Source organism: Rhinichthys klamathensis, unplaced genomic scaffold, assembly GCF_029890125.1.
Source record: "Rhinichthys klamathensis goyatoka isolate OS25496 unplaced genomic scaffold, OSU_Roscu_1.1 h1tg000191l_1, whole genome shotgun sequence".
Classification (NCBI taxonomy): Eukaryota; Metazoa; Chordata; class Actinopteri; order Cypriniformes; family Leuciscidae; genus Rhinichthys; species Rhinichthys klamathensis.
Genome location: NW_026606717.1, coordinates 5,450,486 through 5,466,171, shown reverse-complemented (window position 1 = coordinate 5,466,171; position 15,686 = coordinate 5,450,486). Strand labels below are relative to the sequence as shown.

Here is a 15,686-nt window from a genome sequence, read left to right as displayed (position 1 = left end):
TTGACGAGAAGTGGCAGAGTTTTATTTTATACCATATTTCGTTTTATTGTTGCCTAAATTATACATAAATAGATAACCAGAGTAGCCAGAGCATGCTGAGTGATGCGATCAAGAACGCCACTGTTCCATTTGCAGAATAACCGGACTTGCGTCGTCTAGCCCTCAGGAGACTTGGCAAATCCGAACTACCAAGGACACAAGTCTGAAGTTTGCGTACTTGGTATTGAGAAACGGCCCTAGTGTGTGCCAGTTTGTTCCCTTAGTTTCTGATTAAGTTCACCTGTTGTTCATTTAGTTCCCTCATTTACCTCTGTGTATTTAAGTCCTCAGTTTTCTTTGTTTAATTGTCCATTGCGTTATGTTGAGTTGTTCTGTTTTCATGTTTCTTTAGTTCTATGTTAAATAAATATTTACTTCTGCTTATAGTACCAACTTTATTTGCAACCCATTGGTGACAACATGGAGCTAGAGTCAAATTGAAACTAAGGGGGCTTTCACACTGGCAGTTTAGTTCGGAACGGGGCACGGTTCGCATGAAAAATCGCTAATGTGAACGCTGACATGGGACCCTGGGGTGCGCACTGGGGTACCGAACCCGAGACTACCTGGAGGAGGTGGTCTGAGTTCGGTTGCTCCCGAACCGTGCCGCGGTCCGCGTGAATGTGAAAGCAGCACGGACTCGGGTGCGCACTTGTTCAGGAAGTAAAGTGACCTGCGCATGCGTTTTAGCTTATTGTGATGTATTCAGTTAAATAAAACACTTGTAAGGGATGATAGTGTTGATGATTTACCTTGGATACGAGCAAGAGTGAGCCTGCAGTGTATTCGTGCACTGTCTCCTCAAAAGAGTCCTTTTGCAAGCAGCAGAAGGCCACCTTATGTGACACACGCACAGTAAACCTGTATTGCGCATAATAGCAGCGAATTAATAAAAAACACAATATTGACCCGCGTTCTGTTTTCTATCATGCGCCGTGCACGTTTCTGATGACGTAATATGCACACAAACGCACCAGGGTTCGATAGAATCAAGTTGAGTGTGAAACCAGACCAACGCTGCGGGGAGCGCCGGGAACAAACGCGCTTTGGCTCGGACCGCAGCAAACGAGCCCAGTGTAAAAGCCCCCTAATTATTACAAATTAAGTGAACTTTGCAGAAGCACAAGTAAAAGACCTACACGCAGAATACCTTCACCCACACCGTTGGATTCTGTTGCTGGGCCAACGGTCACTTAAAGTTAATCTTTCAGAAATCTCAAAATTAATATTTTCTTACTGTACATTATAATGTTGTGATGCCTAAATTATCTTGTAGCATTTAAAATTAATTATTTTAGTTTTAAGTGTTTTACTTATCCATTTATTTTGTCATTCATCTTCTTTCATTCATTTTAATGTCAGCTACAGTATTTATAGTTTATCGTCCATAACATGAAAATAATGATTGGTTTATCAATAGACATATAGGCATATTTACCAGTTTTATCCTTAGATTGACTTCACCAGCCTGATGATGTGTAGCAGAAGCTGATGCTTTATTAACATCCAAGAATTCAGCTACTCTAAACTGTACATAAAAATAGCGTTTCAACATGTTATCTTTAAGGTTTTCTTGTTTTAAATAGGAAATGTAGTGAAAATCACAAACATTGTTTACACATTTTGAGTTGAAATGTCAATGAGCGGAATTCAATTGATAGTTCATCCACAATGAAAATTCTGTCATCATTTACTCAACCTCATGTCATTCCAAAGATATTTTTAATGATATCTGAGAAATTTCTGTCCTTTTATTGAAAGTCTACCCAAACCAGTTTAAAGACAGTTAAAATAATTATAAAGAGATCGTAAAATAAATCCATATGAATCGAGCGTCTTCATCCAAGTCCTCTGAAGAGACATGATCATTTTATATGATTAACAGATTTACTTTAGGTGTTTTTTTTCCACATATAAGCATTGATCAGTAAACATAAACAGAAGCACAATTGTACTTTCTTGACACGTGACCAAATTTGACTGCTGTAAACATTGATTGCTGATCAATGTTTATATGTGAATAAAATCCTAAATTAAATATGTTCATCATTTAAAGTGATTGTGTCTCTTCAGAAGACTTGGATTAAGCTGGCTCGATTCATATGGATTAACGTCTCAGGTTATGAATGTAACCATAGTTCCCTGAGAAAGGGAACGAGATGATGCGTCAACGACGCTTTGGGAACGCCCCCAGCGTGAATGCGTCTGAAGCATCTATGTCAACTAGTCCAATGGAAAGAATGAGCGTCACGGGCGGGTGACGTCATGACCAGGAAGAGATAAAAGCGCATCCGGTGCAAACCGGCATTAGCTTCGAAAATTGCCGAAGTAAGCCGATCACAGGGATGCAGGAAGTATGGCAGGGTGACGCATCGTCTCGTTCCCTTTCTCAGGGAACTATGATTACAGTCGTAACCTGAGATGTTCCCTTTCGAGGGAACTCGCGATGCGTCAACGACGCTTTGGGAACGAGAATACCCAAATCGCCAAACTTTCAAGTACCTGAGTGTCAGTCTGTTGTACGCTAAGCACTAAGCACCTGAGAACCTGGGGCAGCATCCAGGTCCAAGCTGTAAAACCTGACGAATGTGAGCGGTGAGGACCAGACCACAAATGTCTTGGAGAGAAACCCCAAATAATAAGGCTTTAGAGGCTGCCATACCCCTAGTAGAGTGAGCCCTGACCGCCAAAGGGCACGGCTGGTCAGAGTACTCGTAAGCAAGTGAAATAGCCTCTACTATCCACCTACTAACCATCTGTTTAGAAGCAGGAAGACCTTTCTTGGGTGATCCAAAACAAACAAATAACTGATCGGAGTTTCTCAAGTCCGATGAACATAACTCGCACATGAACATGCTCGCACTGGACACAAGAGGTTCAGCTTTTCCTGGTCCGCAGATGTAAAAGGAGGAGGACAGAAAGCCTGCAGCACAATAGGCCTCGGAATCATGGTCGGCACCTTAGGGACGTATCCCTGTTTTGGATATAAGAATGCCTTGACCATCCCCGGTGCAAACTCAAGGCAAGAGGGGGAAACCGAAAGGGCCTGAAGGTCTCCGACTCTTTTGAGGGATGAAATAGCTAGCAGAAAGATGGTGTTAAAAGTAAGAAATTTTTCTGTAACCGAGTCTAAGGGCTCGAATGGAGCCCTAGACAGGCCTTCCAAAACTATTGCAAGGTCCCAGGCCGGCACCCTAGTGCGAGTTGCAGGCCTCAGCCTCAAGGTGCCACGAAGGAAATGAGTAATCAGGGGGTCTCGACCCAGAGATGTACCACCCACCAGGGCGTGGGAAGCCGCAATGGCCGCCACGTAGACCTTGAGCGTGGATGGACATAGGCCTGATGTAAAACGCTCTTGTAGAAACTCGATTACTGTGTTTACTGAACAGTTAACCAGATCCCACTGGCGTTACTGCATCACCGAAGAGACCAGAAGGATCTACTGGAGCATCAAGGAGGAAGGTTTTATCCTTCTCCTTAATCTCAGCGAGATTTAACCAGAGGTGTCTCTCAGTAGCTACAAGGGCTGGCATAGACCGCCCAATTGCTCTAGCGGTCTCCTTTGTAGCTCTGAGAGACAGATCTGTGGCCCAACGTAGTTCTCGAACCTCATCGGGCCCCACTCCCTCACTCCTGTCTAAATCCCCCAGCAAGTCAGCCTGGTATGCCTGAAGCACAGCCATAGTGTGAAGGCATGCTCCAGCCTGACCCGCTGCCGTATATGCTTTGCCCACTAAAGTTGATGTTGTCTTTAATGGATTCGTGGGCAAAGCCTTCAGAGAAGATGCTGGACCGGGTGACAGATAGCTCACGAGCGTCTGCCCGGAGCATAACCATACTCATTCAATCCCCTTATTCCCGAATAAATATGAACTTGGGGACTGAATACTCGTGACGAGTATGGTTTATTCCAAGATCTGGACAGCTCACTGTGCAGATCAGGGAAAAAAGGAAGGCCTCGTGGTGGAAGTGAAATATTGGAAGTTAGAAAACGCTCGTCTAGTTTGCTTTTAGGACAAGCGTCTCTTTTCTCTGGTGGCCAATCAATATTTAATTTATCAACAGCGCGAGAAATCACTTCCACCAGCTCCTCATATGCTGGGGAAATAGGTGGCGAATCTTTTTCCCCCATGTGTGTGGTTACACTTTCGACGTCCAGCACATCTAACTCCTCAGAACTAGAGCACTGAAGCATCGGGCTCTTTCCCCGGGCAGAAGGAACCGCAGCGCGGGCATCCGACACCGGAGGGAGAGCACAGGATCCTCCAGATAAGGAAGGAAATAAGGTCCGGGGACCCGTCTCCAACCCCTCTGAAAGATCCTTTTGCGATCCCCGGGAATGCATTCTCCGTGCTTCCTCGGCAGCAGCGGGTCCTGCACCCTGAGGATCGCGAGCCTGGCCACTTTCCTCAAAAAGCGCCAGGTGAGAGCGGAGCATGTGGAGAGGAAGTATCTCGCAATGCTGGCAATCAGCCCCTCAAAGGCTGATACCGCGTACTCCACTCCCAAACAAACTACACAAAGCTTGTGTGTGTGTCCACCCGTTAAATAACGCGGGCAGGGGGAAGCACAGAGTTTGTAAAGCTGTTTCGCCATACTTTCCAATATAAATACAGACAACAGTAACAGACAGAGACACAGATCGCTTGCTGAGGCAACAGAAGCTTATGTTTGCACCGGATGCGCTTTTATCTCTTCCTGGTCATGACGTCACCCGCCCGTGACGCTCATTCTTTCCATTGGACTAGTTGACATGCTTCAGACGCATTCACACTGGGGGCGTTCCCAAAGCGTTGTTGACGTATCACGAGTTCCCTTGAAAGGGAACTTTGATCTGTGAATAGATCTTCAATGAAGGGACAGAAATCTCTCAGATTTCAGTTCTGTTTCAAAGATGAACGAAAGTCTTGTGGATGTGGGACAACATGGGGGTGAGTAAATGATGACGATATACATCTTTTTGGGCGAACTAACCCCTTTAAGAGCTCTGTATGTAATAACTCAAATAATCTTCAAATGCTTGTTTCAGGTGTGCCTGGTTGCAGACTGTGTTGGCGGTGTCCTTTGTTTTGACGCCTTGTGTTTCAGTGGTGACAAGCAACACAGAAGCCCTGAGGGTGGCAGCACCAACAACAGTACAGAGAGTCTAAAGGTACAGAAGAACATGCACACAAAACAACCCTGAACTCCTGCCTTTCACTTCTGTTTGAAGTCATTCTCTCCTTATCAGACATAAATCCATGTCTGCTCAAGTGAATCCTTCATATTTCTGCCCTTCAAAGCTTTTTTGTATGTTCTCATATCTAAATGTCATAGGACATTTTCCCGCTCCCATTTGTCTCCTCATCAGCTCTCTCCCTTTCTTTAAGGATTAGTTCACCCAGAAATAAAAATGTGCCATCCTTCATGTTATTGCGACCCCATATTATTATTATTATATTATTTTTGTTCTGTCCAGACTCCCCCCCCCCCCCCCCCCCCCCCAATGTGTCTACTGTTTGCAACCATTATAGATTCCCTGTCACCCTGTCTGTCTGAGCTTCTTGGTGCTGACAGTTTAATAAAAGTGCAGTCATCTGTGCAGTGCCAGTGTGTGATAAAAGGGCACCACATGGCACATCAGATGATGAACAGATGCCTCGGAAACAGTGGAACGGAGGCAAAAAAAAATAGTATAGGGCTCAGAGTCACTGTGTTACACATGGCTATTGAGTGTTGCTTGATTGAAGAGTTAATATCCCACAACCCCAACACATTGCAGTTACTTTTACAGTAGCTTTGGATCCAGCAGTATTTCTTTAAAATAGATTTTTTTCCCCATAGGAATAAAAAAAAAAATCCTTCATTAAATAATTAGGTAACACTTTAGAATACTGTATCTTACTTACTGCATAACTAATAATGAATTATTGAAGTACTAGTAGGTAATTCTTCATTAACTACTTCTTCACTACTGTTAACTACTAAGGAAGATGTGTTAACTAATCAGTATGTAATAGAATTTTATGATTGTGTTAAGTTACAGTTAGTTAATCAATAACTAATATATTCTGTCTACCTCCTGAAGAACTACCATTAATTATCTATTAATTAAGGTTCAAGAAAAATAACTAAGAAGTAACTAATGAACAGTCATACAAAACTAACCTCAGATTAGTTTTTATATTTTATATACAGTACTGTGTGTGTCTGTTTTCCTCAGCATAGAATGCCATTGAGTAAATTCATGTATTTTAGGCAACAACTGAGGGGAACTGAAAATATAGGGAACTTATTAGTATAATTAATAAAGAATTATTAGATAATTCTTCAGGAATTATTTATAACCTGGAACAGTATTCTAAAGTGAAAATACAGGGAACCCATTAGTAATTAATAAATAATTATCAAATAATTATCCAGGAATTAGGGTACTTATAACCTGAAACAGTGTTCTAAAGTGAAAATATAGGGAACTTAATAGTAATTAATAAAGAATTACTAGGTAATTCTTCAGGAATTACTTAGAACCTGGAACAGTATTCAAAAGTGAAAATATAGGGAACCCATTAGTAACTAATAAATAATTATCAAATAACTATCCAGGAATTAGGCTACTTATAACCTGAAACAGTATTCTAAAGTGAAAAATTAGGGAACTTATTAGTAATTAATAAAGAATTATTAGATAATTCTTCAAGAATTACTTATAACCTGAAACAGTATTCTAAAGTGAAAATATAGGGAACCCATTAGTAACTAGTAAAGAATTACCACATACTTCTTACTCAAATAAAACTTACTGTAAAAAAAAAAACACTATTAACGTTATCATCCATAACCTTTGTAAAATACATACGACTCGTTTAAGCTACATGATATCTTCCTTTATTTCAGATGATATTTTGTTTTAAAATCTATACTGCCTACATTTAAACTCGTTTAACAAACAGCTCTAAGAACATATTTTAACATCTGATGTAAATAGATTTACTATCTTTATGAATAAAATAATGTGTTTTATGCAAGGGATCATGCGTTTCCATCACGCAAAAAAGACCGACTCAGCAAGGTAGGCTAACTGACCTCGTGTCCTTGTATGTTGCCTTGCATAAAATAAAATGATTTACAGCACAGTACTGATTTAATAGATTAAATAAAACGTACACAATCCTGTATTTCGCAGAAGAAATGCACCAAATCGGCGGAGCTGAGAACTCTCCAGAAGAGGATGCAAATGCCCGCGCTCTTGCATCACCAAATCACTGTAAAATGTAGGCTACCGTGATATTGCCGGAACTTGAATGGTGCAAAATAAGTTTAAAATGTATAAGAACTAAGTATAATAATATGCTTTTTACTTTTTAAGTACTTTAAAAATTAATTACCTTTGTACTTACTAAGGTCATTTTGAAAATGGCCTAATTATAATTTTACTGGAGTAATATTTTATTGTGGTATATCTGTACTTTTACTCAAGCACTTGAGTTGTGTACTTCTTCCACCACTACAATGCTAAAAAAAAACTGGATTATTGACTAGGCTACTGTGTACTGTGTTCATTAGTAGTTACTTCATAGTTATTTTTCTTGAACCTTAATTAATAGATAATTAATGGTAGTTCTTCAGGAGGTATGACAGAATATATTAGTTATTGATTAACTAACTGTAACTTAACACAATCATAAAATTCTATTACATACTGATTAGTTAACACATCTTCCTTAGTAGTTAACAGTAGTGAAGAAGTAGTTAATGAAGAATTACCTACTAGTTCTTCAATAATTCATTATTAGTTATGCAGTAAGTAAGATACAGTATTCTAAAGTGTTACCAATAATTATAAGCCATGAACCAAACCAACCAGCTCTGAGATTAATCACAATTTAGAGAGAGGAAAAAAGAAAGGATCTCATTGTAGTTTATTAAATAAATGAAACAAGAATATAATCTTGGATAACAAGATGAGCCAACCAATCCAAAAATGATCAGGAGAACTCAAACACTGGGATACAAATACATGGAACAAACGAGACACTAAACAAGACACAGGTAAACATAATCTGGAAACAAAGAAACCAAGAGAACAGAAAATAAAAATAAGAGTCTGTGAAGCACAAATGAGCAGTACACTTGTGACAACAGGACTCTGTACCAATATTTTTTTATGAGGCAATGAACTATTACTTCATTTTAAATAAAATGATGATGGTAAAATATGAAACTGTTTACTTAGTCATTAAGTATAAAGTAAAATATCATATTTTTAAGTTTAATGCAAAATTTTCAGATGTCTAGAAATATTGACAGTGTAGGGAATCCATCTGCAGCTGAGTTCAAAATGAGTGGTCAACGTTGGGCTCCATTTTTAAAGTAACAACTCTAATTGGTCGATCTCTCTTCAGGATTGTGGGTAATGTTTTTTCATAGGAAATTTGGCTTTTAAACTTGCTTTTAAATTACGTTTTAAATCACACATCAATTGAGGCGTCTACAGAAGCATATCAGAACTCGGGGGCTCATGGTAGGTCTATCTTGAAAGGTTTATAGGATTTTGTTGAAAATCTATTTCAATTTCGAGAAAATAAATGGGGTTTATACTTCTGCTGCACTGTATTTCATTTACAATTTATCATAACTTTGTGTTTGGCAGTCTTGTTTGACTATAGTAATTCTAGAGGTCTTTATTTGTAAATATGAAAACCGATTCCATGGTGTGACCTTCAATTTTAAGGAAAAAAGTAATAAGGAAGCAAGATGACAACCACAACTGCTGAAAATTGATAATGAGGAACATACACTTCTGGCAGCTGTACAACTGACTTCGGTTTTGGTTATCTTTATGTTCCAGGAGAAGCCATGTGCGGTGAACTCCCTGAGCCCCACTCTCCTAGGCAGCAAGCGCCTGAGTAAGAGCAACATTGATGTGTCAACCCCGTGTGATCCGCTGTCTGGAGTCCGCCATCCACTCATCCGAAAGCAAAGTGACTCGTGTGATGCAGACGTGGCCAGTGGTCAGTGTGATGTCTTTATCAGCAGGTGAGATTTGGATTTGTTCATTGCTTCACTGACATGTGTTGACATTTTAGTTACTGCTTATTCCCTCAGGAAGAAAAGCTTCCCAATATGTCTGATTAAACATGGATGGACTTTAAATAATTTCATTAATTTAGTTGGAGCGAATGTGTTCATGTTTGTCATGTCCTGGAGTGCATGGCAGGAGCATTTCTCAATATTAAAAACTTAAAATTATATTACTGAAAAATGATATATATATTTTTCCATGTCTCTGATTAAAATGCTTGAAGCAAAACATGTTTTCTTGGGAATATTCTTGTAAATGGTAATGCATTTATAGTTTTCCTTCGTCTTCAGTATCACTTACCCTGCTAGTCTTTTGTAATGTCCTTTAACAAATGCCAGGGTTTCAATGATTTTAATAAAATAAAATCTTAATTTTAAGATTTAATTTTTAAATCGGGCGGGGACTGCACAAAAATGATAAACTATGTGATTTTTTACATTTATTTTATTTATTTTTTATATTTAGTTGGTTTGTCTCACTTTAAAACATTCCATCCTGTTTCATAAAATCACAGAAATCATTTCAAAAGACTGGTGTCAAAAGTCTCATGTACATGTTTATAAAAACACTTCATTAAATTATACAAGTGTCACGGAGCGCTCTACAACACCTCCCTCTTGCGTCATCAGATCACTCTCCCCTGTTCTCTGTGTACGAACGTTTGCTGCCTGCCTCGACCTCAGCCTGTTTACGACCACGAGTTCTGGACTGTCCTTCTATTTCATTGTCTGCCTGAGATTTATGTCTGCTTCTCTTTGTCTTCTGGTGTGTTTAAATAAAGTGCTGCAAATGGATCTGAACGCCTCTGACTCCTCGTTACAACAAGCATATTCATGTTGGTATAGAAATAAACATAAATACACACGAGGAAATTAATAAACAGTCTGTGATATTTGAGACGGTTTTATGCAGATCATAACGTTTTCTATCGCATGATATAAATACACTTAGGTAGTGTATGAAAGCATGCATGGAATGTTATGAATGCTATAGTGAGTCATTCAGTTACATTGTTCAGTTTACAGATAAAGTAATGTCTTAATTAAAAAAGTGTAACAGTTGGGAGCCAAAAAACAAAAAAGTCGTTAAACTGAATTAATGTGTTTTGATGTGTTTGGCCTGTTTTTATTTAGTTTTCAGTGTGTGAAAACTAACCCCCCCCCCCCACCCCTCCTTGTCATCAGTATTGTTATTCCATAGCTGTATGTTCTGCAGAGAGTTTTTCCCGTTCTCTGTTTCAGATCTGCATCAAGACATGCCTCCCAAGCTGTCCTCGAACATCTCCTTATTAATCATCTCCATACAAAATTCTATTAATTGCTAAATATTATTTTACAGTCGTCGTTTCAATGTCATTCTGATGGTTCCGAGGGGGGTTATTACAGGCCCAGCTTAATTTATTGTAAAGCTGAACCCCCATACGGAACCATACTGCCAAACCAAATGTTGTAAATTAACAACAATAAATCATGTTCCATTGCCAGAGTGGTCCTGACTGAAATTATCCTAAAATGGATGATTGCAATGGAATGTATCAAGGATAAAGATCTTACTTGGTTCTAAAGTCTTAACAGACCTGTCATGGGGGCACATGATGACATCAGCATAAAATGAAAGCATTAATTCTGATTAATCATTAACAAAGTGTTAATAATAAATGAAGATAACTCGCTTTCCATGCCTGCTGTCTCACAGTCTGTCTCAGGACGATCAGTGTGACTCCAGGCAGGCTCTTAATCCAGGCTGCTTTGAGTTTGAAGTGTCAGATTGCTTTCTGCTGGGATGCCCACTGGGGCTGGTGCTAGCAATGAGGAGGACAGTGTTACCTGGCATTGATGGTATAAATCAGCTTCCCTTTCACACGCACACACACAAGATTTTTCAAGAAATATTTTGTTTTACAGAAATAATAAATGTGATTTTATATTGATTTATTTGTAAAATTTCGTGCTCAAAGTAACTCTCTTTCATCTCTATTAGTGGCTCAGCTCCGACCAGCTTGTTCTCAGATTTTTAATCTGTTCTACCCATCGGACCCCTCTGCCTCACGTCTGGAACCTTTGCTGCACCCAGTTCTCACCCACCTTCCCCCCTTTCCTGTTTCCCGTTACCAGCGGTACCCTCTGGGTGACGGGCGCTCCACTCTCATTGGTAAGAGGTTTCTCTCAGGCTCATCACTCAAGTAAATAGGGCTGTAATGATGTGTTTGTTTTAAACGTAAATAAAGAGAGCAAAGTACAAAGATTTATTATAACTTAATCTAAGTTGTAATATTTGGCACATTTTAGGTCTTGGCAATTTGATATTTAAGACATTAACTTATAATAACCAATTGTTTTTTTCTCCATCCAAAAAAGTCATGTCACTGGTTTTCCACTGGAACATCTGGATAACGTCTCGGTGACTGATGTAACCCTCGTTCCCTGAAGGAGGAAACAGAGATGTTACGTCCATACTGACGTATTGGGTTCTTGGGAGCCCCAATCACCTTTGAGTAGTAAAAAACAGGCCAATGAATATTGGCGAGTGAGATTTGCATGCCACTCCGACCCGGACATACGGGTGTAAAAGGCCGGCTAGCACTCACTCATTCAGGTTTTGCTGAGGAGCGGAAACAGGGATGCCGGCCATTCAGCGGTGGTTCAGGGTTGTGGCAGGAGGGATGTAACGTCTCCGTTGCCTCCTTCAGGGAACGAGGGTTACATCAGTAACCAAGACGTTTCCATTCAGTCAGTCATGTTTGATGTTATGTCGATACTGATGTATTGGGGTCCCTATGGAAAGCGCCACAGCCACTGAACTGTTTTACGAGTGTCGGAGACGCAATGCTGGCAAGCTGTAGCGTGCCCTTTTGCCAACTGGACACTCATACAGTTGTGACCTACCCAGCGCCCCATGTAAGGCCAAGGAAAAATAGTTCTCCATACCAATGGGATGAAAGGGACAGGGCTTGCCCTGGAGACAGTCATATGATCCCCTCAGGATCCTGTGAGACAGGGCCGGCCCGAACTCAAGGCATGATTCGCTGACCAAAATGCCTGCAGGTCCCCCAGCCTCTTAAAGTGAGCAAGCTCGGTCAGGAGCACTGTCTTTAGAAACAGGAACTTAAGCTCAACTGTCTCCAGGGGCTCAAAGGGAGCTCTCTCTAGATTGGAAAGGACCACAGAGAGGTCCCAGGAGGAGATGAGGCATGGACTGGGAGGATTTAGTCACACGGATAAGTGCCGTGGCGCCATGCCCATCTGGAGACTCGGCCATGTAGCCAATGCTGAAGTGGTCTCATGCATCAATCTGAGCGGCGTTACTCCGGCTGTGGATGCCATATGCCCCAGGAGCCTCTGAAATGGTTTCAGTGGAACTACTGTCTTCCATTTGAATTTATTCAGGCAGTTCAGGACAGACTGTGTGCGTGCTTGTTGGTGAGATGCACAGTATATAACTCCGGGGAGAGAGCTTGCTCTTTTTTGGAGGAGGTTTTTGAGCATCAATAAGATGTTCAATGTGCTCAAATGTCTTACTTTATTAAATAGTTGTTAACAAACAAAACATATCACAAAAAAAACATTAATTATTGGTTTGTGTCCTGCTTCATCTGAACTATATGACACAAATTTTTCTTCATTCTGTGATTTTTTTCCCCCCTCACACACGCATTAAAGGCAGACAATGACTCGAATACACTTCTATCATGATTAATTTCGGAATTCTGAATTTAATTGTTATTGTTATACATATTTCCTTATATCACAACGAAGAAAAAAGGCTCATTAAAAATAATGAAATTCATGAAAAGTAGATTTCCAAAATCATTTGTTTTATATATTATTTTTATAGCATTTTTGTCTGCCAAATCAGTCATGTGGTGTGACCGACCTGTGAAAACATTCAGAAAAATAAATAAAAATAAACTAAGGGCCAGATTGAGTAACATCTTGCAGCAGTTCAAACCTTTTTTTGCAGTTAAACAAATTACTATCAGTATTTACTAAAGATTTACTGGGAAGTTATTTTTGCAGCTGACCTTTATAGTGCTGCAGGGATGACAGATTTTTGTAGGCCAACACGGAAGTTAACATCAGCCTGGTTCCCTCGACAATGAATTTTGAAGCGATTTTGAATTTTAACTCCATACAAAGAAAAAAGATGCTATGCACGGGGGAGAGCTTGCTCTTTTCCCCTCTTTTCCTCTCTCAAACAGGTATCAATAACAATTTAGACTTTGTCTCTTACCAGTCTCAGCTTACGCGACTTCAGTTCTTTTGGTGATTCCAGTGGTGTCTCTCTTGGGCCCTCGCGGTCGGCCCCTCTCTCTCAAGTTTACGAGCTAGAGCTGGAACTTCTCAGTCCAGGTGGCCAAACATCGTCCGCTCTCGGGTCCAAGAGACAAATCCAAGGAATCCTGCCGACAACGCCAAATTGTGGTGGCAAACTATTTTCTTTTACTGAAGAGACAAACATGTACCAATTGTCTTTAAAGGTTATTTTCTTGCAAGAAAAGGTCAACAGTCATGCATTCATACGGAGTGCCTGCAGTGTGTGACTATGAGTGGGGGGCATCCTTCATTCTTTATAGTTGTTCCTCCCCCAAGGTTGTTTTCCCGAGGCTAAATGAAGATATCTCTCAGCCATAACTAATAGATTGTTTAGATTTGTCTATCATATTAATCGTATTATATCCTTGAATGGAGACCCTCGGTCATACACTTAGTCACACATTAACGTTTGTCAGGTCATATACTGTACAAGGACATACACATACATATATTCATAAGGATATGTATCGACACAACATTAATCTAATTACCATCATATTTCTAAGATTCTATAAATATAATTAAATACAAACATATAGAACATATTAAATTGCTTCCACAGACCCAAGCCCCCAGATGGCTCTGGTGCCTGAGCACCAGGTCCCTGTGTTCGCATAACTGATCCCAAGAGTGAGCTAGAATAAGCCAGTCGTTGAGATAGTTAAAAATGTGAATGCCCACCTCCATGAGCGGGGTAAAGGCATCCTCTGCGACTTTGGTAAAGACACTTGGAGACAGGGACAGCCCAAAGGGGAGGATCTTGTACTTTTTTGCTCGACCCTGGAAAGCAAAATGTGGGAACGGTCTGTATCGAGGTAACATCGAGACATGAAAGTCCTTAAGGTCGATCACTGCAAACCAATCCTGGGGGAAAACGCATGTGAAGATGCATTTCTGCTTGAGCATCTTGATTGGGAGCTTGTGAAGGGCTCGATTCAACACACAGATCCAATATTGGCCGTATCCCATTGCCTTTCTTGGGTTCGATGATGAAGGCGCCAGTGCTTGCTCTTTTAGGGAAATCTACTCTTTTGTGCCGAAGTGCCAAGGGGTGAATCACTGTATGTAACTATGCAAAAGCTCTTTTATGAATGGCGAAACACCACTGAATGCGCCCTTTCACCGGAAAGAGAGACCTCCTCTCGTAGGCAAGCTCTTTTAGATCAGGAAGAATGCTCTTTCGATCAGGAACAATGCTCTTTGTGAGGTGATTGGAAGAGAGGGATCACGTTGCGGAAATCTGAACGAGTGAGTGCTAGCCAGCCTTATATACCTGTATGTCCAGGTAGGAGTGGCTCGGCATGCAAATCTCACTCGCCAATATTCATTGGCATGTTTTTTTACTACTCAGAGGTGATTGGGGCTCCCAAGTGAGACCCCAATACATCAGTACCGACTTAACTTTGAATGTGACTGACTAAATGGGAACACTATTGTTAGTTGTAAACAATGAGATTATTTAATCCAAAAACTTTGTGCAAATGCTTAGGAGTCATTAAGATCATCTCTGAATTCATTGAGTTAATTTATGGTCTGTGGTTTATTGTAATGTTTTCTTGCAGTTTTTAAACTTCTGAATTTTTGAAATGCATTCTTGTACACTGACAATACAACTTAACCTGACATGTTATGCTCGTTTAAGCACAGTCATCAGTTTACACTTTATGCAGACCCTTTTATCCAAGACATATATTTTTCCAGTGATCTAGAATTGAATGACCTTGCCATTGTTAAAGACATGCTCTACTAGAGTTCTTTAAGATCATAATTATTCTGTGGTATTAGGCAGAATCACTCTGTGCCAGAAAATGTGCTCCAATTAGTCCCATTATGCAGCCAAGCTGAGGTCACAGCTAACTGAACAGAGCATCTAATGCATTGAATGCCAGGAGAGAAAACACTCACTGATCAGCTTGGTTTTGGGAGAAATCAAATTAAATCCTTTCACACAATTATTATACAGCGCCCTGAAAATGCAACATTGTCTCAAAAAGACGGATATAGGTTTCTTTCAAGCTAGGGCATATAAATCGCTTGCAGAAAAATAACTTTCTATATACTGAACTAGGATTGTGGAGTATTTGGAGGAGGTTTTTGAGCATTAATAAGATGTTCAATGTGCTCAAATGGCTTAATTTATTAAATAGTTGTTAAAAAACAAAACGTATCATAAAAAAAGTATTAATTCTTGGTTTGTGTGTCCTGCTCCATTTGAACTATTGATATGACACAATTTGATTTTCATTCTGTGAATTTTTTTTAACACACAA

The 15,686-nt window shown here is 40.1% G+C and overlaps 2 protein-coding genes across 3 annotated transcripts in view; one reads left to right on the top strand and one right to left on the bottom strand.

The window, feature by feature from the left end:
• LOC130095432 (multidrug and toxin extrusion protein 1) overlaps positions 1 to 15,686 on the bottom strand; it is a 229,191-nt gene that overhangs the window by 496 nt on the left and 213,009 nt on the right. The gene's annotated exons all lie outside the window — the stretch shown is intronic.
• plrdgb (PITP-less RdgB-like protein) overlaps positions 1 to 15,686 on the top strand; it is a 132,013-nt gene that overhangs the window by 96,445 nt on the left and 19,882 nt on the right. For both annotated transcript variants that reach the window (XM_056262166.1, XM_056262165.1), the window contains exons 7-10: positions 5,069 to 5,191; positions 8,870 to 9,057; positions 10,799 to 10,941; positions 11,084 to 11,254. In XM_056262166.1, the coding sequence (XP_056118141.1) occupies positions 5,069 to 5,191; positions 8,870 to 9,057; positions 10,799 to 10,941; positions 11,084 to 11,254 (625 nt within the window). The remainder of the gene's footprint in view (positions 1 to 5,068; positions 5,192 to 8,869; positions 9,058 to 10,798; positions 10,942 to 11,083; positions 11,255 to 15,686) is intronic.